This window comes from Lepus europaeus, chromosome 2, assembly GCF_033115175.1.
Source record: "Lepus europaeus isolate LE1 chromosome 2, mLepTim1.pri, whole genome shotgun sequence".
Taxonomy (NCBI): Eukaryota; Metazoa; Chordata; class Mammalia; order Lagomorpha; family Leporidae; genus Lepus; species Lepus europaeus.
The window spans coordinates 1,801,353-1,827,126 of NC_084828.1; the positions used below are offsets into that span (position 1 = coordinate 1,801,353).

Here is a 25,774-nt window from a genome sequence, read left to right on the forward strand (position 1 = left end):
ACGCCCGCTGCTGCTTCCAGTTCTCCTGGCCCCCTGAGCCACTGCCCGGACCCTGGCACCTTGCTTGGGCCTGCTCGGGGTCTCCTCTCCCAGTGGCTCCATCTCCCAGGCTCGGGGCTCGTGTGTAAATCCACGGACCCAGCTCCTGCCCACCGCCCTCCTTGACAGGCTGGGAGTCCCCCGGTGCCACCATGGACCCCATCCCTGGCAACTACACCCCCCCACGCCCACTGCCCACAGGAGCGCACAAGGTGAACGGCGCACCCCGTCAGCCCCATGTGGGGCAACCCGCCACACGTCACCCCGCCCCCTCAGAGGAACTGGGTGAGAACAGGAAGCAGAGACCTCACGGTGGGGCCGCTGTGTCCCAGACCCGACCACAGAGCCAGCCTGCTGAACGGCGGGCGAAGCCACCTCCAGCCCGGCCGGGACGCACGGAGCCGAGGGTGAGTGCAGGGGCCCCTCTGTGCCAGGGGGGCTTGGAGAGGGGAGTACCCCATCCCTGGCTTCGTCCCGGGGCAGCTGCTCTCTTTCCCAAAGGAAGCCCCTCTTGGACCTGGAGTGGCCCCAGCGGCCATGTCTGTGGCCCTGCCCAGGGCTGACCAGCAGCAGGGGGTCCCAGCCGTCTGCTCTGGGCACCCCTTTCTCCAAGACCCAGCGAGAGGAGGGGCAGAGCCACAGGGAGCACCGGCCGGGCAGCACATGGGAGCACATGCCAGGGCCTCCGGCTCCAGGGCGAGGGTCTCCCAGTGAGCCAGACCTTGGGTGGGCCCCAAGGATGTGGGGCCCCGAGGCCCAGCAGACCAGGGGGAGGCTAGGCAGAGGGTTTGCAAGCCCCCCAGGCTAGAGGATGCTGGGTAAGGGTGTGTCCATCAGCACTGGGGCCTGAGGCCTTTCCCCCTAGCGGCCGCGCCGCCTCTCCTAGCCAGAGTCTGCGTCCTGCTGTAGGCATGTCCCCACCACCAGCTGTGGCGTGTGTGTCTGTGTGGTATGTGATCTGTGTGTGTCTGTGTGGTGTGTGTGTTGTAAGTGTGGTCTGTGGTGTGTGTGATGTGTGTGTCTATGTGGTGTGTGTTATGGTGTGTATGTGCATTTCTGTGTGGTATATGTGGGGTCTGTGGTATGGTGTGAGTGTGTCTTGTGGTATGTGTGTGTCTTGTATGGTGTGTGTGATGTGTATGTGTCTGTGTGATGTGTGTGTGTCTGGTGTGTGTGATGTGTGCTGTCTGTGTGGTGTGTGTGATGTGTGTGTGTCTGTGTGATGTGTGCTGTCTGTGTGGTGTGTGTGATATGTACCTGGCTGTGTGTGTGATATGTGTGATATGTGCCTGGCTGTGTGTCTGTGTGATGTGTGTGTTTCCGGTGTATGTGATGTGTGCCTGTGTGTGGTATGTGTGATATGTGCCTGGCTGTATGTCTGTGTGATGTGTGTGTTCCTGGTGTATGTGATGTGTGCCTGTCTGTGTGATGTGTGTGGTGTGTGTGATGTGTGTGCCTGTGTGATGCGTGCTGTATGTGTGGTGTGTGGGATGTGTGTGTATCTGTGTGATGTGTGTGTTTCCAGTGTATGTGATGTGTGCCTGTGTGTGGTATGTATGACATGTGCCTGGCTGTGTGTCTGTGTGATGTGTGTGTGTCTGTGTGATGTGTGCCTGTCTGTGTGGTGTGTGTGATATGTACCTGGCTGTGTGAGTGATATGTGTGATATGTGCCTGGCTGTGTGTCTGTGTGATGTGTGTGTTCCTGGTGCGTGTGATGTGTGCCTGTGTGTGGTATCTATGATATGTGCCTGGCTGTGTATCTGTGTGATGTGTGTGTTTCCAGTGTATGTGATGTGTGCCTGTGTGTGGTATGTATGATATGTGCCTGGCTGTGTGTCTGTGTGATGTGTGTGTGTTTGTGTGATGTGTGCCTGTCTGTGTGGTGTGTGTGATGTGTGTGTGTTTGTGTGATGTGTGCTGTCTGTGTGGTGTGTGTGATGTGTGCCTGGCTGTGTGTCTGTGTGATGTGTGTGTTCCTGGTGTATGTGATGTGTGCCTGTGTGTGGTGTGTGTGATGTGTCCGTCTGTGTGGTGTGTGTGATGTGTATGTGTCTGTGTGATGTGTGCCTGTCTGTGTGATGTGTGTGATGTGTGCGGTCTGTGTGGTGTGTGTGATGTGTGTGTGTGGTGTGTGTGGTGTGTGTGTGTTTGTGTGATGTGTGCTGTCTGTGTGGTGTGTGTGATGTGTGTGTTCCTGGTGTATGTGATGTGTGCCTGAGTGTGGTGTGTGTGATGTGTGTGTCTGTGTGGTGTGTGTGATGTGTATGTGTCTGTGTGATGTGTGCCTGTCTGTGTGATGTGTGTGATGTGTGCGGTCTGTGTGGTGTGTGTGATGTGTGTGTCTGTGTGGTGTGTGTGATGTGTGTGTGTTTGTGTGATGTGTGCTGTCTGTGTGGTGTGTGCAGTGTGTGGTGTGTGTGATGTGTGCTGTCTGTGTGGTGTGTGTGATGTGTGTGTTCCTGGTGTATGTGATGTGTGCCTGTGTGTAGTGTGTGCGGTCTGTGTGGTGTGTGTGATGTGTGCTGTCTGTGTGGTGTGTGTGATGTGTGTGTTCCTGGTGTATGTGATGTGTGCCTGAGTGTGGTGTGTGTGATGTGTGTGTCTGTGTGATGTGTGTGTCTGTGTGATGTGTGTGTCTGGTGTATGTGATGTGTGCCTGTGTGTGGTGTGTGTGATGTGTGCGGTCTGTGTGGTGTGTGTGATGTGTGTGGTCTGTGTGGTGTGTGTGATGTGTGTGTCTGTGTGGTGTGTGTGATGTGTGTGGTGTGTGTGATGTGTGCTGTCTGTGTGGTGTGTGCAGTGTGTGGTGTGTGTGATGTGTGCTGTATGTGTGGTGTGTGTGATGTGTGTGTTCCTGGTGTATGTGATGTGTGCCTGTGTGTGATGTGTGCGGTCTGTGTGGTGTGTGTGATGTGTGTGTCTGTGTGGTGTGTGTGTCTGTGTGGTGTGTGTGATGTGTGTGTTCCTGGTGTATGTGATGTGTGCCTGTGTGTGGTGTGTGTGATGTGTGTGTCTGTGTGGTGTGTGTGATGTGTGTGTCTGTGTGATGTGTGCTGTCTGTGTGGTGTGTGCAGTGTGTGGTGTGTGTGATGTGAGCTGTCTGTGTGGTGTGTGTGATGTGTGTGTTCCTGGTGTATGTGATGTGTGCCTGAGTGTGGTGTGTGTGATGTGTGTGTCTGTGTGATGTGTGTGTCTGTGTGATGTGTGTGTCTGGTGTATGTGATGTGTGCCTGTGTGTGGTGTGTGTGATGTGTGCGGTCTGTGTGGTGTGTGTGATGTGTGCGGTCTGTGTGGTGTGTGTGATGTGTGTGTCTGTGTGGTGTGTGTGATGTGTGTGGTGTGTGTGATGTGTGCTGTCTGTGTGGTGTGTGCAGTGTGTGGTGTGTGTGATGTGTGCTGTATGTGTGGTGTGTGTGATGTGTGTGTTCCTGGTGTATGTGATGTGTGCCTGTGTGTGATGTGTGCGGTCTGTGTGGTGTGTGTGATGTGTGTGTTCCTGGTGTATGTGATGTGTGCCTGTGTGTGGTGTGTGCGGTCTGTGTGGTGTGTGTGATGTGTGCTGTCTGTGTGGTGTGTGTGATGTGTGCGGTCTGTGTGGTGTTTGTGATGTGTGCGGTCTGTGTGGTGTGTGTGATGTGTGTGTCTGTGTGGTGTGTGTGATGTGTGCGGTCTGTGTGGTGTGTGTGATGTGTGCGGTCTGTGTGGTGTGTGTGATGTGTGTGTCTGTGTGGTGTGTGTGATGTGTGCGGTCTGTGTGGTGTGTGTGATGTGTGTGATCTGTGTGGTGTGTGTGATGTGTGTGTCTGTGTGGTGTGTGTGATGTGTGCTGTCTGTGTGGTGTGTGCAGTGTGTGGTGTGTGTGATGTGTGCTGTATGTGTGGTGTGTGTGATGTGTGTGTTCCTGGTGTATGTGATGTGTGCCTGTGTGTGATGTGTGCGGTCTGTGTGGTGTGTGTGATGTGTGTGTTCCTGGTGTATGTGATGTGTGCCTGTGTGTGGTGTGTGCGGTCTGTGTGGTGTGTGTGATGTGTGCTGTCTGTGTGGTGTGTGTGATGTGTGCGGTCTGTGTGGTGTGTGTGATGTGTGCGGTCTGTGTGGTGTGTGTGATGTGTGTGTCTGTGTGGTGTGTGTGATGTGTGCGGTCTGTGTGGTGTGTGTGATGTGTGCGGTCTGTGTGGTGTGTGTGATGTGTGTGTCTGTGTGGTGTGTGTGATGTGTGCGGTCTGTGTGGTGTGTGTGATGTGTGTGTCTGTGTGGTGTGTGTGATGTGTGCTGTCTGTGTGGTGTGTGCAGTGTGTGGTGTGTGTGCAGTGCAGTCCCCTGGAGGCAGCCGTCACTGCTCTGGCCCAGTGGGTGGTGCCATTTTGTGAGCAGGTGCTACGTGTGATGCTGGCCCACACAGCCCGGGCTCAGCGCCCCTGCCTCACCTCGCCCATGACCAGGCCCCTGGGGGCCGTCCCAAGACCTCTGGCAGGTGGGAGGAGGGTTGAAGGGATCCCAGGGACCCTGCAGTATGGAGCTAGCTCCCACTCCCCCTCTTCATCCTGCCTGAGCTGGCCCTGTCCAGACAACCCAGACCCCCTGGCTCTCTCGGCCGGTGGCCCCACTTCGCAGGGTGTCGTCTACATGGAAGACGCCAGCATTCGGGGTCGGGGGAGGGGCACACTGCAGTTGTCACCCGGACATTTCATGGGGCAGAGACCCCCGGACAGGAAGCTGTGCCATCCAGGGGTCTGCCTGCACCCCGTCTGGAAGGCGTAGCTGGCCAGGCCTCCTGGGACGCAGTGTCCCCATCTGTGCAGTGAGGGGCAGGCTGGCCCGTTGTGTACAGCCCGGCTGCCCCAGAAGCAAAGACAAAGCTCAGAGCTCACTTCCTGGGGCAGAACCTGGCTAGGCCCTGGCGGGACTCACAGGTGAGGGCCTGGGTGGGCAGCTTGGAGCCGGGTGGCCCCGGGTGACGGGGCCCTGCCTCCCCGGGCACCTGTCCCTGTCACTGTGCATGAGCCACAGTTCTGCCTGGGGCCAGGGCCGGTGTCCAGCTCCCATTGTGGATGGGGCGCCAGCCGCTGCAAAGGGTTGAGTGGCACACGTGTCCCTGCTGTGGGCACAGCCCTGACCACTGAGAAGCCCCATCTTGGGGTGCCCCCCCAGGCTCTGGGCGGTCTCCGGCACCGCCCGGTGCAAACTGCATCCACTCTGTTTCCCTGGGCCAAGCTGTCCTGAACTGGGAGTGCTGACCTCACTCCCACCCTGGGCCTGAGGCTTGGAGGCCCCGGGCGAGGCCCCGGGTTCCAGGAGGTGTACTCCCCGTCCTGGTGGGGCCCTGTGCTCTGGGAGCCCCGTTCGCTGGCTGCTGTCACTCACAGTGGTCGCTGGGCCCAGGCCCGGTCTTGACACGTGGGCCTTGCATGCAGCTGGCCTGGAGGGAGTTCTCATCTGACCGCACCTGCCCATGTCCCGGAACCAGATCCTTGTCCTGTCTTCCAGCACGTGTGGGGGCCAGCACAGCTCAGGCCAGGACAGAGCCCCCTAAACCAGTCCCCGTCTCCAAACCTTCTCCCAGGGCAGGGCTGGCTGCTGACGGGACGGGGAACAGTCCACTCCAGTGAGTGAGCCTGAGGTGAAAAAGCCAACCCTGGAGGGCAGAGCCAGGCATGGCCAGGCCACCTCTGAGCTGGCCCAGCACGTGCAGGCCCTGCTGCCCGCCTGGCTCCCTGCTGGGAAGGCAGGTATCCATCCACTCACCTGCCACCATGAGGTCCAGTTGGCCTGAGCCACTGTTCACACCTGCGTAAGATTCCACTGGGTGAGACTTTTCCATGGGGTGGCCACACAAGGCCTGTGGCTGTGTGGATGGGCACAGGTGGCACACGTGGCCTCAGCAAGCTGACATCTCCGCGTCTGAGTGACAGGCTATGTTTCTGCTTTGGGCCGTCACTGGTTTGAAGCCCTGGGCTTCTCCCATGGGTGTGTGCCGCCTTAGCTCTCCTTAGAGATAGACTGCCCCCTTGGCACAAGGCATGAGCTGTTCCTTTACGCTGCTTCTACGTGAGCTGTCCCCTCTCGCAGTCCCTCCTCTGCGTGCCACCCCCCGTAGTCCCCAGAGCCATGGTCCCTGAGACAACGGCAGCCTCTTCCCCCTTCCCGGGCCACAGCCGGGGCGCCGGGGCCTCGGCAGGCACAAAGCTTTTCCCTCGTCTTGGGTGGAGAAGGTGGCATCTCCCTGTCTACCGCACCTGCAGGTGGCAGCCAGGAGTGCCCTGGCTTGGGAGCTATCTGGTGGAGTGTTTTAAATGTATAATTAGGTCTGTGTAATGAGGGGAGGGGTCTTATGTTTCCCCATTTCGCCAGAAACGGGGGCACCTGGTACCTTCTGCCGCTGGACTTCCCCGACGGCAGAGCCAACAGCGCGACTGCGCGCCCTGGGCCGGCCCGGGGGTGGAGGTTCCGGGAGCAGTCGGCCGAGTGCGCCCAGGCCTGCGGCCCCTGTGTGCTTGTGCACTGCCCTTTGTCCCCGGCTCTGTCTGGAGCACCCGTGACCGGCGGAACGCCGCTGCATCCCGACTCGGGCTTCAGACTGCCGTTGCTGCCCGCCTCCCACTCCCAGGAAGCGCCTGCTCTGGGGGCCTGAGGCTGCCCTGAGCCCTGTGTTCCCCGGTGAGTGGGGGCTCTGGCTTCCTCCCCACAGGCACCGCTGCCGCAGTGGCTGGGCCCTGGCGTCTCTGCCCTGGGGCAGTCAGGGTCAGCTCGGATGCAAGGCTCCATGGGCCTGGGGCCCTCGGTTCCCCAAGAGGCATCGGCGGCGGAGGGTTTTGCAACTTTGCAAACCTCCTCCCCACAAGGAGCCCCATCCGAGAAGAGTGTCCCCGTGCCCACGCCCTGCGCTCCCGCTGCTCTCGGCCTGCAATTTCCGATCTTTCTCAGTGTTTCCTCTTTGCTCTCTTTCTGTGTCCTGCTTCTCCCGTGAACATATGTGTTCCGTGTTCCCTGAAACACCACGGTCCTTGCCGGCCGTGAGAGGGGTCAGCACTCGGTCCCCATGCTGTTCCAGGCAAGGGCGACCCAGGTGCTGCCGCGAGGGGACCTGGGGACACGGCACGTCCTGAGTCTGTGCCAGGCAGGGACTTTCCAGGTGAGCAAGCTGAGGTCAAGAGCGACTCTGACCCCAGGTGCTGGGAGGTAGGGGGGCCTCCCTGCAGGCTTTGTGCCTTGAGTCTGGGGTCTGCCTCTGGCTCAGGGCCTCCCCATTTTCCTGCACTCCATTCCCCCAGCGGGGGCCTGTATGCCAGCATGGATGCTGCTCCACAGATACGTGCTATCTGCACAGCAGGTGCCGGTCCTGCGGTCCCCTCCTGCCACAGAGGAAACCAAGGCAGAGTGGCAGAGGGGCCCCGGGCCTCTGAGGCCGGTGCTGGCTGCTGGGAGGGGCATGGTGCTTCCCTCTCTCTGCGTTCCCACACAGCGGGAGGGCTGGTGCCAGGGCTGGAGCTCAGGCCCCTCCCCAAGCCCTGTGTCCCTCCTGGAGCCTGGCCCTCGTCCATCCGCCCTGTGAGGTCTCCGAGGCACCGTTCCTCTGGGCTCCGCTGAGGGGGCAGGGCTGGGGCAGGGCTGGGGCAGGGCCCGGCGCCTCCCAGCAGCTCCTGAGCCCCAAGCCTGGCCAGGGCCAGGCGGTGCATGGCGGTGCCCGCTTGGTGTTCCAGTAAGTGAGGGGCTGCACGAGGGGAGAGGGAGGCGGCTCCCCACCGCTCAGCTTCCTGTGGTCAAGGTCAGAGCACTGTGGTCTGTGAGTAGGTCTTGCTGGACCCCAGCTGGGCTGGCCTGGGGTGCACAGGTGCAGCCGGTGCCCAGGGCGGCGTCCAGCTGGGCTCAGGGGCCTCAGTCCCCCCACACAGAGGTTCCAGGGGGTTCCCGGAGTTTCAGGGGTGCGGTGACAGGGGAGGGGGTGCCCAGCCTGTATCCATAGTGCAAAGTGGCGGTGGTGTCGGCTCCCCCTGAGGGGCCATGAGCGTGATGGGGACTCCTGGGAGGGGCTGCTCCCTACTCCCCCCTGGAGCAGCCCCTGTCGCAGAAGGAGCGGCTGTCTTGAGGCCCACTGGACCCTGTGCCCAGGGGGTGGGGGGAGAGCGGCATCCAGGTCCCAGGAAGAGATGCGGGGCCTCCATGTCAGCCAAGGGGGTGACCGTGGGAGCTGGATGGACGGGCGGGAGCAGCTCCCGCTGCCTCGGCCTGAGCCCTGCCGCAGGGCTAGAGAGAGACGCGGGGGGTTCCCGAGGCGGGGCGGGCTCCATGGGAACCCAGACCTCCTCTTCCGCCCACTGCTGCACCCGGGAAGCCAGCCAGGGCACAGGTTCTGCATTTGTCCTCGCGGGAAGGATCAGGGATTTGTTCCGACGTCTCTGGCCCTGGTGGTCATCTTTCTGGGTGTGTGGGGCGGGGGTGGGAGCAGTCACCTCCAGACAGACAGAACACCGGCTGGGCAGGGCCTCTGAGCTGTGGGGCCCATGGGGATCCGGGAGGGAGGGTGATGGCAGGACCCACTGGCCACAGCACAGATGGGCCTGGGCTGGGCTCTGTGCCCACGGAGCCCTGAGCCCCCTGTGGCCCTGCTGGCCCCCTCTGTGAAGGCAGCAAGGGGGAGCAGGTGCCTCCACAGCCTCAGAGCCCCACCCTGTGAGGCTGGGGGAGGTGTGATGACAGCTCAGCCCTGGGCTGGGTGCCTCTTCCTGCCTGCTGGGGCAACCTCTCCCTGCTGTCGGCAGACAAAGCCACAGCCAGCTGCAGAGCTGGCGCTCCCAGGGCGCCAGACCAGGGGGCCCTCCCAACCCAGGGACCCCTGCAGAAGCCTGCCCCCCGCTACTCTGCGCACTTCCAGGGGAAGGCAGGAGGGTCCTGCCCCAGGCACTGCCCAGCCTTGGCTCACCCAGCCCCGCCACCTGCTGAGCCCCGTTCCCAACCCAGTGTCCATCACCAAGGACTGGAGCGCACCAGGCACGGCCCTGCCCTCAGCAGGGTGGGGCACCCCACGTGTGTGCATGCATGCATATGTTTGTGGCATGCATGCATGTATGTGCTTTGTGCACAAGTGTGTGGATGTATATGTATGTGGTGTATGTACTGTGTGTGGTGTGTACAGTGTATGGTGAGTGATAGCATGCATTCGTGCATGGTGAGTGCACGTGTGCATGTGGTTGTGTACATGTGTGCACGCGTGTGGCATGCATGTGCTTGCACAGAGTGTGCGGTTGTATACATGTATGTGATATGCAGTATTGTGATGTGTACAGTGTGTGGTGAGTGATAGCATGCATTCGTGTATGGTGAGTGCACACGTGCATGTGGTTGTGTACATGTGTGCACATGTATGCATGTGTGTGGCATGCATGTGCTTGCACAGAGTGTGCGGTTGTATGCATGTATGTGATATATAGTACTGTGATATGTACAGTGTGTGGTGAGTGATAGCATGCATTCGTGTGTGGTGAGTGCACGTGTGCATGTCATGTACATGTATGCATGTGTGTGGCATGCATGTGCTTGCACAGAGTGTGCGGTTGTATACATGTATGTGATATATAGTACTGTGATATGTACAGTGTGTGGTGAGTGATAGCATACATTTGTGCGTGGTGAGTGCACACGTGCATGTGGTTGTGTATGTGTGTGTACATGTATGTGTGGTCTCTGCAGAGAGTCCTCTGTTGGCTGTTCCTGGACCCTGGTCACCTGAGCAGGGGTGCAGCCCACTGTCTCACCCCTGCACAGGGACTGACCTGTGTGGCCCTACCTGATTCTCATGCCCCAGGTCAGCAGGGAGGGGCTCTGGGGGTGGTCAGCCCCCAGCGTCTGAGCTGAGGCCCTGTCACCAAGACCCCGGCTACCCCTTCTCCCCACAGGACATGCTGGGCTGGCGCCCCCTGCTGCTTGCCCTGGCGGGGCTGCTCTCCCTAGGGTCTGGTGAGTTCTGTTGGGGAAGACCAGGGCTTGCCTTGGCTTGCGTGGACGCTCCCTGTCAGTTCAGGCTGGGAGCAGGTCCTCACTTAGGGCCAGTGGCTCTGACCTTCTCCAGGTCACCTGCTCTGCACACTGGGAGCTGAACCGGACCCCTGGGGCTGGTCTCGCCTCGCCCCACCCCTCATGACCTCTCTGACCCTCCCCCTCCACTCACTTCCGTGTGGCTCTGCCAGGGCCTGTCTGTCTCCCAGGTCACTCTCACCTGTGTTCTCTGTCCCCTGGGGCACCCTCACCGGCCTGTCTGTCCCCCAGGTCACTCTCACCTGTCACTCTCACCTGTGTTCTCTGTCCCCTGGGGCACCCTCACCGGCCTGTCTGTCCCCCAGGTCACTCTCACCTGTGTTCTCTGTCCCCCAAAGAACCCTCACCGGCCTGTCTGTCCCCCAGGTCACTCTCACCTGTGTTCTCTGTCCCCTGGGGCACCCTCACCGGCCTATCTGTCCCCCAGGTCACTCTCACCTGTCACTCGCACCTGTGTTCTCTGTCCCCTGGGGCACCCTCACCGGCCTGTCTGTCCCCCAGGTCACTCTCACCTGTGTTCTCTGTCCCCTGGGGCACCCTCACCAGCCTGTCTGTCCCCCAAGTCACTCTCACCTGTGTTCTCTGTCCCCCAGGGCACCCTCACCGGCCTGTCTGTCCCCCAGGTCACCCTCACCTGTGTTCTCTGTCCCCCGGGGCACCCTCACCAGCCTGTCTGTCCCCCAGGTCACCCTCACCTGTGTTCTCTGTCCCCCAGAGAACCCTCACCGGCCTGTCTGTCCCCCAGGTCACTCTCACCTGTGTTCTCTGTCCCCTGGGGCACCCTCACCAGCCTGTCTGTCACCTGGGGCACTCTCACCTACATCTTCTGTCCCTCGGGGCACCCTCACCAGCCTGTCTGTCACCTGGGGCTCTCTCACCTGTGTTCTCTGTCCCCCGGGGAACGCTCACCGGCCTGTCTGTCCCCCAGGTCACTCTCACCTGTGTTCTCTGTCCCCTGGGGCACCCTCACCGGCCTGTCTGTCCCCCAGATCACTCTCACCTGTGTTCTCTGTCCCCCAGGGCACCCTCACCAGCCTGTCTGTCACCTGGGGCACTCTCACCTACATCTTCTGTCCCTCGGGGCACCCTCACCAGCCTGTCTGTCACCTGGGGCTCTCTCACCTGTGTTCTCTGTCCCCCGGGGAACGCTCACCGGCCTGTCTGTCCCCCAGGTCACTCTCACCTGTGTTCTCTGTCCCCTGGGGCACCCTCACCGGCCTGTCTGTCCCCCAGATCACTCTCACCTGTGTTCTCTGTCCCCTGGGGCACCCTCACCAGCCTGTCTGTCCCCCAGGTCACTCTCACCTGTGTTCTCTGTCCCCTGGGGCACCTTCACCGGCCTGTCTGTCCCCCAGGTCACTCTCACCTGTGTTCTCTGTCCCCTGGGGCACCCTCACCAGCCTGTCTGTCCCCCAGGTCACTCTCACCTGTGTTCTCTGTCCCCTGGGGCACCCTCACCAGCCTGTCTGTCCCCCAGATCACTCTCACCTGTGTTCTCTGTCCCCTGGGGCACCCTCACCAGCCTGTCTGTCCCCCAGGTCACTCTCACCTGTGTTCTCTGTCCCCTGGGGCACCCTCACCAGCCTGTCTGTCACCTGGGGCTCTCTCACCTACATCTTCTGTCCCTCGGGGAACCCTCACCGGCTTGTCTGTTCCCTCAGTCCTTTCACAGGAGTGCACCAAGTACAAGGTCAGCAACTGCCGGGACTGTGTCCAGTCGGGGCCTGGCTGTGCCTGGTGCCAGAAGCTGGTAAGAGCTGCGTGGCCGCGGTGGCCGCTGGAGACTCCTCATGGCTGAGAGGTCTTCCCGTCCCCTGGGCAGGGCCCTTCCCCAGCCTCTGAAGCCGGGAGTTCCAAGAGGGCAGCCCCACCCGTGTCCTCAGGGAGCAGGACAGCCCAGGGCTGTGAGGATTGTCTGGGAGAGGCAGACACAGACGGCGCTGCAGCCGCCCCAAGCCTGGCGAGAGCCGCTCAGGGGCCTCCTGGGAATTCAGGCGGCCAGCTGCAGAGGGAGCCACGTCCGGAGACCCCAGAGAGCTCCTGGGGGCAGCCCAGTGCCCGGGAGGGAAGGACACTGCGGGGGATCGCAGAGGGCGCCCATGTGGGGCCTTAGCCCCTGTCGCTCAGCGTTTCCTGTGTTTCTCGTGCAACTCCCCCTGAAGAAGATACCCAGGCACAGGGGAAGACAGCGGGGGCGGCCTCCCCAAGTCGCAGCCCCTCGAGCAGAGGGCTCCTCCCCGGGGGACCCCAGATCCTGACAGTCTCCCCCTCCCTGGAGGGGCACTGGATCCTGCTCACACCATCTTCCTCAGGGTTGCCAAGGCTCTGACCATGCAGGCCCATGTGGAGACGCAGGCACATGCTCATATACACACACGTGCACTCACACACATACGTTGACCCATATGTTCATACATGTATGTGTATGCGCAGACACATGATCATACATGTATGAGTGTGGTGTACATACATGCACACACACATACATTCCCCAACCACTGAGTGTGGTATGCAGGCACGAGGCCAGGGTCTGGCGAACAAGACTTCAGGTGCAAACCTCATCCATGCGGTTTGATAAACACACGTGTTTCCATTTGATAACCACATGTATCAAAATCAGGAGATTTCGCCTTGGTCGAAGGCCGCCAGCCGCCTCGGCAGGCTTTCTCCAGGCTGATGTAACCCCGGGTCACGCCCTGGGCACGCGGACCTCCCGACTGTCGGGAGCGCTCCTCGGTCACCGCTGTCCCCTGCACCCGTGGCGGTGTGGGTGCTGCCGAGTGGCCCTGGTTGGCCCTGTCCCTCCAGCGTCTCGTCCGGATGCACCTAGCAGGAGCTCCATGCAGGGGCGGCACACTCAGCCTCTGTCCCCACACCTGGGGCGGGGAGCACCCACGGGGCTGCCAGGCTCTGCGGGTGATGTCGCTGGGGAGACCCCCGAGGCTGCAAACCTGCTTCCCCCCACCCAGCACCACCCACAGGCCCAGGTTTCTGCCCCCAGGGGACACAGGCTCCTCAACTGCTTCTCAGGTCAGGAAGGTGCTGACCCCCTCCTGTCCACGTCTCGTGCATCTGGGTGGACCCGCAGGCTCTGAGCTGAGTGTGACCAGCAGCTTGCAGTCCTGGCTCTCATTCTTCATCATGGTGCCCTCACTGCTTCACTCTGGCCATCGGGAGCCCCCCGATCTGGCCCTGTGTCCTTGGACATCAGGAACCCCCCCGAGCTGGCCTGTGTCCCATGGACATCGGGAATCCCCTGAGCTGTCCTGTGTCCCGTGGACAGGTGTCTGTCATGTTTTTAGCTCTTCCTTGTTTTCTGGGATAACAAGATACTCCAGGCTGGCCCTGTGCCCCTCTGCCCTGGCCCTGGGGCCAGAGATCTCCCAGGATCTGCTTCCTCTCTGAGAGGAGCCAGGCTCCCACCCCGCCCAGCCCACCTGCTCACCCCCTCGGGGGTTGGTAAGGGGAGAGTCACCACCAACCTACACAGGATCTGCGCATGGGCGGTGCGCTCTGTCCTCACCACCGAGGAAAGTGGCCCAAGCCTGCTGTCCTCGGCCAGGCTGGTGACCCTCCCCGTGAGTCCTGGGCCTTTCACATGGACGGTTCCTGTGTTCCGTGGAGACTATAGACGTCCTTGCCCATATTCTCGCTGGTTTCCTTTATTTCTTGACCATGTGAGTGTGGCTCCTGAAGCCACAAGGGTACCAAAAGCGTACTAGGATGGGCATCCCGGCCTGGCCAATCTGCTGCTGTCCCTCACCCACGGCTCCTTCTGGGCGGGGCTCATCTGCTCGTTCCAGGGCCCGGTGCCCGGACCTGCTGGTCAGAATCTAGGGGACTTCTGCAGGGACAACGTGGCCAGGAGGAAAGTGCCCTGAGCCCGGGACCCCCAAGCTTGTGTCTGAATCTCGGGAGCTGTGTGCTGGGGCTCCCTGCTGGGTTTGGTCTGGACTCCTACGGGGAAAGGTGCCCACCCTCTCTTCCCTCGGGGGTTTTGGGTGTCGGACAAGAAGGGGCCTAGGCCCCCAGGCCAGCAGCCTCCTGCAGCCTCCCGCCTGCCCCTCTCAGAACTTCACTGCGCCGGGAGAGCCCGACTCCATCCGCTGCGACACCCGGGAGCAGCTGCGGGCAAAGGGCTGTGAGCTGGACAACATCATGGACCCCAAGAGCCTGGCCGAGCCCCAGGAGGAGCTGGACGGGGGCCGGAAGCAGCTGTCCCCACAGAAAGTGACGCTCTTCCTGAGACCAGGTGGGTCTGGAGCTTACCCTGCTCCGGGTGTCAGGGCCAGCCAGCCGGGAGTGTCCAGGTTGGGCAAGGAGGTGGGCCAGGTGAGGCCCAAGGCTGCTGGACACCCGATGGTGCCCTGGGCAGAGTAAAGGCTCTGATAAGTCGCGCAGCCAAGAAAGCCAAGGGCCTGTTTTCTGTTTAAGAAATAAGATGCCTCTTAGCACCCATCTCCAGGGGTCTGAGGCAGGGGCAGCTGAGCTGGGTCCGTTGCTGGGGGTGTGGCCTGGGGCTGAGACCTCATCTGATTGCTAGCTGGAGAGGACCCCAGCCCCGCCCACTCCACAGTGTGGCAGTGCTGCTCCCTCCCTCGGGCCGGGCCCGGATCTGCCCTGCGTGAGACGCTGCCTGGGGTGGCAGGAGTGGCTTCCACGTGGCCAAACAGGCTGCCCTCCTACCACCGTGCCTCAGCCACTCTGCCTCCGTCGTCCCGCCTGGTGGGGGTGAGACCTGGGGCTTCACCTGGGCCCCTCTCCCACACCCGTGTACCCCACTTCGCATTACTATGGCGAATCACTGAGGCCCTTCCTTATAGGAAACGGGGCGATCCTAGAGGCGAGGGCCCCCAGCTGGGTCACACCCCCGCCGGAGCACGCGTCCAGGGCTGTCCCGAGTGACGCTGAAACCGGAGTTGCCCAAATGGACTGGACACAGAGGACAGCCTCAGAACACAGCCCCTGGGGGTGCTCGGAGACTGGCCTGGGGGAGGCAGCTGTGCTGCAGCAGACGTGTGTGTGTGTGTGTGTGTGTGCGTGTGAGCCCCGCTGCCCGGCCACGGTGACAGGTGAGGGTGAGGAGGGTGGGGATGGGGGGATCCAGGCGTGCCACTCATGTCCCCGTCCGCCGGCAGGTCAGGCAGCTGCGTTCAACGTGACGTTCCGGCGGGCCAAGGGCTACCCCATCGACCTGTACTACCTTATGGACCTCTCCTACTCCATGCTCGACGACCTCATCAACGTCAAGAAGCTGGGCGGAGACCTGCTCCGCGCCCTCAACGAGATCACCGAGTCTGGCCGTGTCGGTGAGGCCCTCCCCAGTCCAGATGGCACCTGCACCCCTTGGTCCCCAGGGCAGGAGACGGCGGGCTCCACGCACAGGTGCCTCTTGGGGCATCTGCCGAGCCAGGCCTGGGTCTGTGTCCCCAGGGACGGGGCTGGTCACTAGTCCCCGAGACTATGGACCCAGTCCAGCCCCTACTCCCTATTCTCTTCTTCCTTCTCACCTGATTTTTGTCACGTTTAAGAGGTCAAAGCCCCACTGTGCTGGTTATTAAAAACTGAAGACATGTGAGATCAGGAACGTTCAGGGGCATGGGGACAGCACCGTCATCCCAGCACCAGAGGGCACCAGGCAGACTCTGCCGGGCCAGCGTCTCGGTGCTTGGCTGGCACTGATGTGTTTACACAGTGCGATTCCCACGTGTAGGGGTGGGTAAGGGGTAGGACTGCTCACCCCCTCCTCAGCCACTCCTGGGAACAGAGCTGTCTCTACTGGGCTCTCTGTATGTCAGGATGCATGGCCACAGTCCCATGTGTACAAGACCACATGTGCACACAAGACACGTTCACACACCCATCAACTTACATGACAGCACACACAGCCACAAGCACACACCTGTGCCACACACCTGCACAACACACACACTCACACCCACTCATGTACACGGTGGCACACACAGCCACAAGCACACACCTGTGCCACACACCTGCACAACACACACACTCACACCCACTGCTGCACATGGTGGCACACAGCCATCGGCATACGCCTGTGCCACACACCTGCACAACACACACACTCACACCCACTCACGTACACGGTGGCACACACAGCCACAAGCACACGCCCATCCTGCACGGTGGCACAGACTGGCCAGCCAGCAGCCTCCCAGCCTCACGCCTGCCCCCTCAGGCTTCGGGTCCTTCGTGGACAAGACGGTGCTGCCCTTCGTCAACACGCACCCCGAGAAGCTGAGGAACCCCTGTCCCAACAAGGAGAAGGAGTGCCAGGCGCCCTTTGCCTTCCGGCACGTGCTGAAGCTGACCAGCAACTCCGACCAGTTCCGGACCGAGGTTGGCAAGCAGCTGATCTCCGGGAACCTGGACGCCCCCGAGGGCGGGCTGGACGCCATGATGCAGGTCGCCGTGTGCCCGGTGAGGCTGCTGCCCCTGCTCCGTCTCCAGAGGCCCCCAAGTTGGGCATCCCCCAGGGGCTGCAGGGCCACTGGCACAGGCTGGAGGGTCCGCTGGGGCCTTGAGCCCATGGCACTACCAGCCTAGGCCTGGGGGGCGACCCCCACAGGCCCCATCAGCCCCCAGCCCCGTGGGCAGGACAGGTGGGGAGGGAGGCAGGGCCCTGAGAAGCACCACAGCCTCTGTGGTCATTCAGAGCTCGGACACAGCTTCTGAAACCCTAATGACACGGCAGTGACTGTGCGTGGAGCAGGCCGCTGGCAGCCCAAGCCTGGGGGTCACCCAGGCGGACCCAGCCCCTTCCAGGCCTTTGCGCACAGGTCCCTGCCCCTGTGTCCCAGGACCGTGGTTTTCCGGCCCAGTTTCCCTGGCGCAGCGCCCGCCTCCTATCACGGCGCACTCCCAGTCCCCAGTGTGCCCTGGACACGCCGTCCACCCCCGTGCAGGGTCACGGCTACCCACGCGTGCTGCCATGCGACTCCTTCCAGGGCCGTCTGTCCCCTCAGGGACTCGGCTCCACGCGTGCCTCCTGGGCCCAGGCTTTCGTGCTTGGGGGCCGTGTGTGGCCTCGAGGCTCCCAGCCGTCCTTTCCCCAGCATCTGCTCCAGGTCTGAGCTGCCTGGCCTCGGTCATGCCTCCGTCTTGATTTAAATCTGGCCTCCAGCCCCCTGCCACGCCTCGCGTACTCCCAGGGGCTTCTTGAGGCTCCTCCTGGCGCTGGCCACTGCTCCCAGGAGGGCAGCGGGCACCGAGCCAGTCCTGAGGCTGCCCCGCCCCTCCCCAGCTGCCCTGCTGGGGACCTGAGGCAGGCAACCCGGGCCCTGTCCCTCTCAGGAGGAAATCGGCTGGCGCAACGTCACACGGCTGCTGGTGTACGCCACCGACGACGGCTTCCACTTTGCCGGGGACGGGAAGCTGGGTGCCATCCTGACCCCCAATGACGGCCAATGCCACCTGGAGGGAAACATGTACCGGCGCAGCAACGAATTCGTGAGCCCCCCTCCCCTCCCCTCCCCTTCCCACCCCTTCCCCAGTCAGCCGTGGGGGGGGGGGGCACAGGGCCTGCAGAGAGCAGGGGACGGGGCGGGGTCACCCAGGCAGGGTCTCACGGGAGGGGACGGGGCGGAGTCACACAGGAGGGGATGGGGCAGGGTCACATGACAGGGGACGGGGCAGGGTCACCCAGGCAGGGTCACAGGGGAGGGACAGGCAGGGTCCCCCACACTAGGCCCCAGGGGAGGGGACAGGGCTGCCTCTGGGTGGGTTGAGCCTGTTGTGCAGCAAATCCTCGCTGCAGCTGAGGCTCTGTGGCCGAGAGGGTGTGGTGTCCCCAGTCCAGAGCAGTGACCCCCAGCCCAAGGGCCACCCCTGCCAGGGCTCGTCCCAGGCCCCGGTGATGTGAGCTGGGGTCTCCCCCAGGACTACCCGTCGGTGGGGCAGCTGGCGCACAAGCTGGCCGAGAACAACATCCAGCCCATCTTTGCCGTGACCAAGAGGATGGTGAAGACCTACGAGGTGCGGGGGCGGGGAGGCCTGGCCGAGTTCAGAGCAGCTGCCCCAAGGCACGAAATGATCCTCTGTGGACAAGGTTCAGGGGGTCCGTGGCCGAGACATTGGGAGTGGGCAGTGGAGGCCGGGGGAGGTTGGGCTCTGTCCTCATGAGCTCCGTGGAGGGCAGCACACCCTACTCGGGCCTGGGAAGTGGCCCGACCACCAGTTCAGTGCTCTGGGCAGATGAAGCAATACGGTGCAATACAGCAGGTCTGGGGAGAGGTCTGGCCTGGGGCCCACATGTGGGGCCAGCTGGACTGGCCTGCGAGCCGATTGTCACAGGTCTGGGTAACACAATCACCACGCAAATCAAATCCACAAGCCCTCAGAACTTCTCACTTCCTGCTGGTCACCCCGAGCTGGGGCTATCCGCCCGCCCTCCCTCCCGGGGGTGAGAGGGCTCCAGCGGTAGTGGACACGCACGGCTGCCCAGCCCAGCGTCGTCCCCAGCTGGAAATCCCCCAGGACGTCGGAGAGCGAGGCAGTGTGGGCTTCCTTCTTCCCGGGAGCTGTGGCTCCACAGCCAACAGCTGAGGGTGCTCGTGGCTCCCACGGCGGGGTGCTGACGGCGGCGCCCACTCTCCTTGCCCCACAGAAACTCACGGAGATCATCCCCAAGTCGGCCGTCGGGGAGCTGTCTGAGGACTCCAGCAACGTGGTGCAGCTCATCAAGGACGCCTACAGCGTGAGTCCACTCTGCACGCTCGGCCGGAGCCCCCCTGGTGTCTGGCCAGCCTGTCCGCGCTCCTGCAGGAGGCACAGGGGATGTGGGGGGAGAGCCCCTGGCCTCTCTCGGGGATCTGTCAGCCTCGGCACACGCTGGCCCAGCCAAGGCCCTCAGGCAGCTCCCTGCCCACTCATCGGTGGGTGCTGCCCCAAACCCCCGCTGGGCGCCCCCAGAAACACAAGCTGCTGACCCTCTGCCTTGGGCCTCATCTCTGCTGCCCCCAACCTGGCCGGCTGCAGCGAGGCTGCCCCTCTGGGGGCCATGGTCCCTGGTGAACACGGGAACACCTGGATCTGCAGTCCACCCCAGGAGCGCTGTGCCGAGCCATGTGTCCTGAGGGCTCGGCAGGGCTCAGCCAGGAGCACCTCTAAACACCGCTGCTGCTGCATTAACTTAGGGCCCCTGAGGGGACCCCCTTTGCTTCTCATGGCCTCTCGGGATCCCCCAAGCCCCGAGCAGGGGCCCTGTGCTCCAGGTGTTGCTTGGCGGGGTTGGGTCTTTAGGTGGAGGGCGTGGGTGATGCCATTGTCATCAGCTCACCCCCCGGCAGCACGCGCGGTGATCACTCCAGGCCATCTAGCCCTGTCCTGTGCTGGGCTCTAGGGGCTCCGAGGGGAGGGAGAAGCTCTGGTGGGGCTCAGGGCCTGGGTCCACATTGGGCCCCTGTAGCTGGTCAGGACGGTGGAGTGGGCAGCCGGGCCGTCCCCAGGGCGCCCCGCAGAGCTCTCAGAGTGTGCACACTGGCGCAGGGGGCGGGGAGGGGACAGCTCACCCCAGCGTGCTGGCCTCACCCTCTGCCACAGAAACTGTCGTCCCGGGTCTTCCTGGAGCACAGCGCCCTGCCTGACTCCCTGAGGGTCACCTACGACTCCTTCTGCAGTAACGGGGTGTCGCTCGTGGGCCAGCGCAGAGGGGACTGTGACGGCGTGCAGATCAACGTCCCGGTGAGCAGGGAGGGGCTGCGGCTGAGCGGGCGGGCCGGGAAGCAGCCTCCTCTGACGGGAGGCCAGGCACTCCCTGTGCAAGGGTGTGGCAAGCAGGGGGCCCTGGATGCACCCCTCAGCCCAGGCTCAGAGCCAACAGCGGCGGGGCAGACGCGGGCGCTCACAGCCCGCAATTGCCAGGGTTTGCCTGGTTTTTCTTTGCTTGCTTCATTTTGTTTTCTCAGAAAAACACAAAGGCGTGGGCCACACAGGTGACCAGTGCAGGCCTCGAGTTATGGCCTGGTATTTTAGGTTTCATTTATCGCTCGGTCTCTCTGTCGCTGTGAATACTCGCAGTACACACGCGTTACTCGCGGGTCTGAAATGTTTCTGCCCAGAACTTCTCGGACTTGCTCTGGCTGCTTCTGCTCTCTGTGCCACCCCCGGGCCCAAGGGGCCGGCACTGCCGCCTGGGGGTGGGGCCCGGTGCTCTCAGGCTGCGATTCACCCCTGCGCTTGGGTCGGAATCTAACTCCCTGTCCAGCGCCTTCACCCGCTGGGCTTAGGGACGAGCTCTGTGGACAAGCTGTCCCTGGACAGTGGCTCCAGATCCCTCTTCCTGCCTGTGTGACGGCGAGTGTCCCAAAGACACCATCCCCAGTCAGGCACCGGAGGCCTGGTGCTGGCCCTGCTGTGTCTGCCAGCACAGAGCCCTGGCTCCAGCTCACCCCCTCCCCCTCCCCCTGCTCCTCGCTGCAGGATCCACTCCCGCCCCCACCCTGGGCAAGCTTGTGCCCCCAGGGCCCAGCTTGGCCATGGGGCAGGAGCAGGGTCAGGACACCCCCGCCTGAGCCCTGCCCCTCCCCCTGCAGGTCACCTTCCAGGTGAAGGTCACGGCCTCCGAGTGCATCCAGGAGAAGTCGTTTGTCATCCGGGCCCTGGGCTTCACCGACACGGTGACGGTGCGGGTCCTCCCCCTGTGTGAGTGCCGGTGCCGGGACCAGAGCCAGGAGCGTGGCCTGTGCGGGGGCAAGGGCTCGATGGAGTGCGGCGTCTGCAGGTGAGGGGAGCAGGGGCCCTCGCCACCCAGCCCGCCAGGCGGCTCCACCCGCAGAAGGAAAGCTTGGGCTTCCACACATAGCACCCCCCACGCCCTCTCCTCTGACCCCCGAGCCAGGCCGTCGGCAGGCAACGCTGACCACGCTCCCCATTCTCTGGGCGCGGGGTCCAAGGCAGGGCCGGAGGGACACCCTTTCACCAGAGGTGGGACCCATCGCAGGGCACAAGGAACCTCAGGGGTGGCTGTGGCCTTGAGCTGGTCACTTTCTCCATCCAGCCTCTGTGCTCCTCCCCTACAACCCATTCTCTCTGACTTGAGGAACCCAGGACCAGCAGTCCAGAGTGCTGGGGCACTACGGGGTGTGACACCCCACTTGGGGGGTAGGGGGTGGGCACAGTGGGCCCAGGCTTCCGTAGGTGGGCTGAGCACCTGGCCTTGACCCCCTGAGGGGCAGAAAGCCACACCCTCTGTCCCCGGGGCCACCCTTCCTCCCTCTCCACTCTCAGGTCCTGAGCAGGGCCACGCCCGCAGGCATCCCAGGGTGGGTGTTCGCTGGGCTCCTACACATCCCCGTGGCAGCGGTGACGGCCGAGAGGCACATGTCCAGGTGCACCTGTCTCATTCAGCCCCTGGGGCCCCCAGGGTGGCCAAGCTGAGCCCACACCCCTTGGACGGCCTCACCTGCCACACCCGGAGAGGCCAGGAGCAGACAGCAGGACAGCGGAGTGCCATCCTCGGTGCAGGAGTTGGGAGTATCCTCCTGCCCGGCTCCGTGCCCAGAGGACTGGCCCACCCCAGGACCTCTCTCTCGGCCCACACCGCACCTTGTCAGGCTGCACAGGCGCCCTCACGCCCGCTCAGGCCCGCAGAGGGGGCCAGAGCCACAGCCGCCGGGCCAGCTGCTGGGCCAACGCCCTGTCACATGACTGCTGTCTCCCCTCTGACTGCTCGCCCGGTCTCTGCCCCATTGAGCTGCTCTGTCCCTTGCCCTCACCCGGCCTCCACCGTCCCCACACCTCCCCCCGGCAGCGCTGCGGCAGTGGTGTCTCTGAGACTGCCCTGCGCCTGCTTCAGTGGCCACCTGCCTCTGCCATCCCTGCCCCTACACCCTCTCAACCTGCGCAGTCAGGGTGGGGGTGGGAGGAGCTGTGGCGAGGCTGCAGTGCTGCCCCAGGGCAGGCGACAGCGGGCAGGGGCCATAGTGCTCGGGCAGGGGCCATAGTGCTCCCGTGAGGCTGCAGGAGGGCCTCGGGCCAAGGTCACGTGTGCTCCTGCCCAGGATGTCCTGGCCTGGCGCTTAGGAAGGGCGGTGTGCAACAGCAGGTGTCTCGGCCCCCGCTGAGTCCCTCCCTCCCCGCCAGGTGCGACGCCGGCTACACGGGGAAGAACTGTGAGTGCCAGACGCAGGGCAGGAGCAGCCAGGAGCTGGAGGGAAGCTGCCGGAAGGACAACAGCTCCATTGTCTGCTCGGGGCTGGGGGACTGCATCTGTGGGCAGTGCGTGTGCCACACCAGTGACGTCCCCAACAAGCAGATCTTCGGGCGGTACTGCGAGTGCGACAACATGAACTGTGAGCGCTACGACGGCCAGGTCTGCGGTGGCAAAAGTGAGTGGCCTCGCTTGCTTGTCCAGTGAGGGGGGGCAGAGAGTGTGGGACACTGGGGGCCGACAGAAGGACACATGGGAGGTTAGGAGGCTCAGACACCCTGAAGAGCCCTTCCCCTGCCCAGAGGGTGGGTCTGTGAGGGGGAGGTGACCTCACTGGGTGACCGTCAGGGCCCTGGAGAGGAATCATCATCTAGGTGGACCTGTGGAGGTCCAGGCTAGCCAGGAAGTTGCTGGTGGGGCGAGGAGGACCTGGACAGTTGCTGCAGGAGGGGGGACAGACAGAGGCGGGGCAGTGGGAAGAGGCTGGTGGTGCAACCCGGGCCGGGTGATGACCCAGCAGAGGGAGCAGCCAGCAGGGCAGCAGCGTTTCCAAGTCCCTGGGTCAAAGCAGTGGCCACTGCTGTCTTCCAGAGAGGGGGTCCTGCTCCTGCGGCCAGTGCCATTGCAATGACGGCTTCGAGGGCTCGGCGTGCCAGTGCAAGAAGTCCACGGACGGCTGCCTGGACGCGCAGGGTGTGGAGTGCAGTGGCCGTGGACGGTGCCGTTGCAACGTGTGTGTGTGCGAGATGGGGTACCAGCCGCCCATGTGCCAGGAGTGCCTGGGCTGCCCCTCGCCCTGCGGCCGGTACATGTGAGTGTCACCCCCCGCCCCTGGAGTGCCCAGCTGCGGCCCCACCACTGTGTGTGGGCAGGGGGCTCTCAGCAGGCCACAGCACCTGGGCACCCCTGCCCCAGGTTTAACTGCACGGTGAGGCTGTCTCTCTGGGGGCCTCTCTGGCCCCTTTGGCCAGGTGTCCCATACCCTCCGCCCTCCACCCCAGCCTGGCTCTCAGTGGGCTCTGGCATGGGCCCCCTCTGATGTGCACACCTGAGCCCCTCCCCCTCTGCAGCTCCTGCGTCGAGTGCCTGAAGTTCGACAAGGGCCCCTTTGGGAAGAACTGCAGCGCGCAGTGCAGGAACCTGCAGCTGGTGGACGTGGCCCTGCGGGGCAAGACGTGCAAGACGTGCAAGGAACAGGACTCGGAGGGCTGCTGGATGGCCTTCACCATGTGCCAGCGCCAAGGGAGAGACAACTATGATGTCCACGTGGAGGACAGCCGAGGTGAGGCCAGCGGACCTGCTGACGAGAGCGCGGCCCCGGACCTCCCCACACGGTGGGGGCTGCAGAGGGAGGGGTCCCTCGGTGGCGATGTGTGGATGCTGGTGGCCGGTCCACCTGTCCATTCCTCTCACCCCGTCAGTTCTCTGACCTGTGACGAGAGCTGCGGCCCCGGACCTCCCTACATGGTGGGGGCTACAGAGGCGACACAGGGATGCTGGTGGCCGGTCCACCTGCCCCACTCCTCCCACCCCCGTCAGTTCTCTGACCTGTGACGGGCACACTGGGGGACACCACACGGCCCAACCCCCAGGTCAGCTGCCACCTGATATCGAGGGGCCAAGGCTTGGAGCCACGGCTGCCAGGCTGTCCTCCAGGACGATGGGAAAATCCAGGGGCCCAGGCTGTGGGCACTGCCGCGTCCCAGAGCTGATGGCCGCCTGTCCGTGCGGCTCCCAGTAACAGCTGTGAGCTTGGCGACCCCAGCCCTGTCTACTCGTGGTTCAGACCCCCGTGTGCAGACCGCAGGAGCCGAGGGGAGGGTCCCTGAGGTAGGAGAGGAGGATGACAGCACCAGGGCAGGGGGGCAGTGGCCACGGTCATCACGGGGCCCCAGGAGTCCTGGCAGATGCCGGGGCCTACCAGGGGCCAGCACTGGGTTTTCAACAGAAGAGTGACAGATCCAAGTTCTGTTGGTAAAAACTCAGCAGGCAGCTGGGTGGACGCTGTCCTGTCAGGGCCGGGTGGACGCTGTCCTGTCAGAGGCCGGGTGGACGCTGTCCTGTCAGGGCTGGGTGGACACTGTCCTGTCAGGGTCGGGTGGACACTGTCCTGTCGGTCGGGTGGACGCTGTCCTGTCAGGGCTGGGTGGACACTGTCCTGTGAGAGGTTGGGTGGATGCTGTCCTGTCAGGACTGTGTAGGCAAATTCGTGCCAGGGTCAGGTGTATAAGAATGAGGTGGTGACTGCCCATTGGGAGGCTCTGGCCTGTTGGCCTCCGTCCCCCTGAACAAAGGGTTTTCCAGGGCCTCCGCCCGTCACTGGGATGTTCTTGTTTCCTGCGGGAGCCAGGGCTGGCCTCCTCCGTGCTCCATGGCTGTGGTTCAGGACGGTGTCCTCACCCCACTCGGCTCCTCCGTGTACACCTGTGGCACACCTCGGGGCCAGCAGGAAAGGGAGGGGCTGACGCTCTGTGTGGCCATTTCCTCCGCAGAGTGTGTGGAGGGCCCCAACATCGCCGCCATCGTCGGGGGCACCGTGGCGGGCGTTGTGCTCATCGGCGTCCTCCTGCTGGTCATCTGGAAGGCACTGACCCACCTGAGTGACCTCCGGGAGTACAGGCGCTTCGAGAAAGAGAAGCTCAAGTCCCAGTGGAACAATGTAAGTGGGCACCCGCGGGGTCCCCCCTCCTCTGGGCGCAGGAGGCCACAGGCGTGGTGCACACCCTCCCCGCCCAGGCACAGCCTCTGCTGCTGGGGACAAGCTTCGCCGCTGAGGCTGGAACCCACGAAGGCCACCCCGCCTCGGCTCCTTCCCCAGAGCAACAGCGGCCGCGTCGACCTAGCACCTCAGGAAGGCTCTGCCCCTCAGCTCCCCCACCACCAAGTCCGTGTGTGCTTTTCCCACCAGGATAACCCGCTTTTCAAGAGTGCCACCACCACGGTCATGAACCCGAAGTTTACCCAGAGTTAGGAGCACCTGGAGCCCGCGGGACGTTGGACGCACCCGCTGGGACCCCTGCACTGCGGCTCCTGCACGCTGAGGCCATGGCTCTGCTCACGTCACCATTTAGCCCAAGTCCACCATCCCCTTCCCCTTCGCAATGACGGGGGGTGGCCTCCCCTTCTGGCCACAGTCTTCGAGAGAAACCGTAGAACGGCACTGCTCAGTCATGGCGTGGATGCGCGTCTTCCTGTGTGAAAGCAAGCAGTGCAGCCTAACCCAAGGTGGCGCTCATTTATTTATACTTACACGTATCAGGGTGTACATGTTCTAATCAGTTATGTGTGTAATGAAAAATGAATAAAACTTCCACACAGGCTGTCTGTGGGAGCTGGGCCCCGTGGCCCCCGTGTCAGCGAGGTGGGCTCTGAGGGTGCAGCGCTCTGCTGGCCTTTCCCTTCCCCTTCCCCACCTGCGGGCCCAAGCATGCGTGCTGGCCAGCTTTCCAGAAAGAACGTGGAAGCCCCGGCAACGGGGGCTGCTGCTGAGCCGGCCGACCCTCGCTCCTCTCCTGCCATCTGTCAGGCGCAG

General features: G+C 63.0%; 1 protein-coding gene across 2 annotated transcripts; it reads left to right on the plus strand.

Moving 5' to 3' along the window:
- The first annotated feature begins 426 nt into the window (after window positions 1-426).
- On the plus strand, window positions 427-25,562 carry ITGB2 (integrin subunit beta 2). 2 transcript variants are annotated; one of them, XM_062204467.1, is made up of 16 exons: window positions 427-446; window positions 9,935-9,995; window positions 11,735-11,823; window positions 14,145-14,325; window positions 15,212-15,382; window positions 16,273-16,514; window positions 17,388-17,543; window positions 17,973-18,068; window positions 18,700-18,789; window positions 19,635-19,775; window positions 20,627-20,814; window positions 22,176-22,420; window positions 22,834-23,053; window positions 23,313-23,524; window positions 24,735-24,901; window positions 25,151-25,562. In XM_062204467.1, the coding sequence occupies exons 2-16, from the start codon at window positions 9,938-9,940 to the stop codon at window positions 25,211-25,213; spliced, it is 2,319 nt and encodes a 772-aa protein (XP_062060451.1). In that variant the 5' UTR covers window positions 427-446; window positions 9,935-9,937; the 3' UTR covers window positions 25,214-25,562. The 2 variants fall into 2 exon arrangements, with proteins under 2 accessions (XP_062060451.1, XP_062060442.1); XM_062204458.1 differs by lacking the exon at window positions 427-446 and adding an exon at window positions 6,578-6,698.
- The last annotated feature ends 212 nt before the right edge of the window (window positions 25,563-25,774 follow it).

Coding starts and splice junctions, on each gene's coding strand:
- ITGB2 (XM_062204467.1), top strand. CDS start 9,938: ATGCTGGGCTGGCGCCCCCTGCTGCTTGCCCTGGCGGGGCTGCTCTCC. Junction 18,069..18,699: donor GGATGGTGAAGACCTACGAG/GTGCGGGGGCGG, acceptor CTTGCCCCACAG/AAACTCACGGAGATCATCCC. Junction 18,790..19,634: donor TCATCAAGGACGCCTACAGC/GTGAGTCCACTC, acceptor CCTCTGCCACAG/AAACTGTCGTCCCGGGTCTT.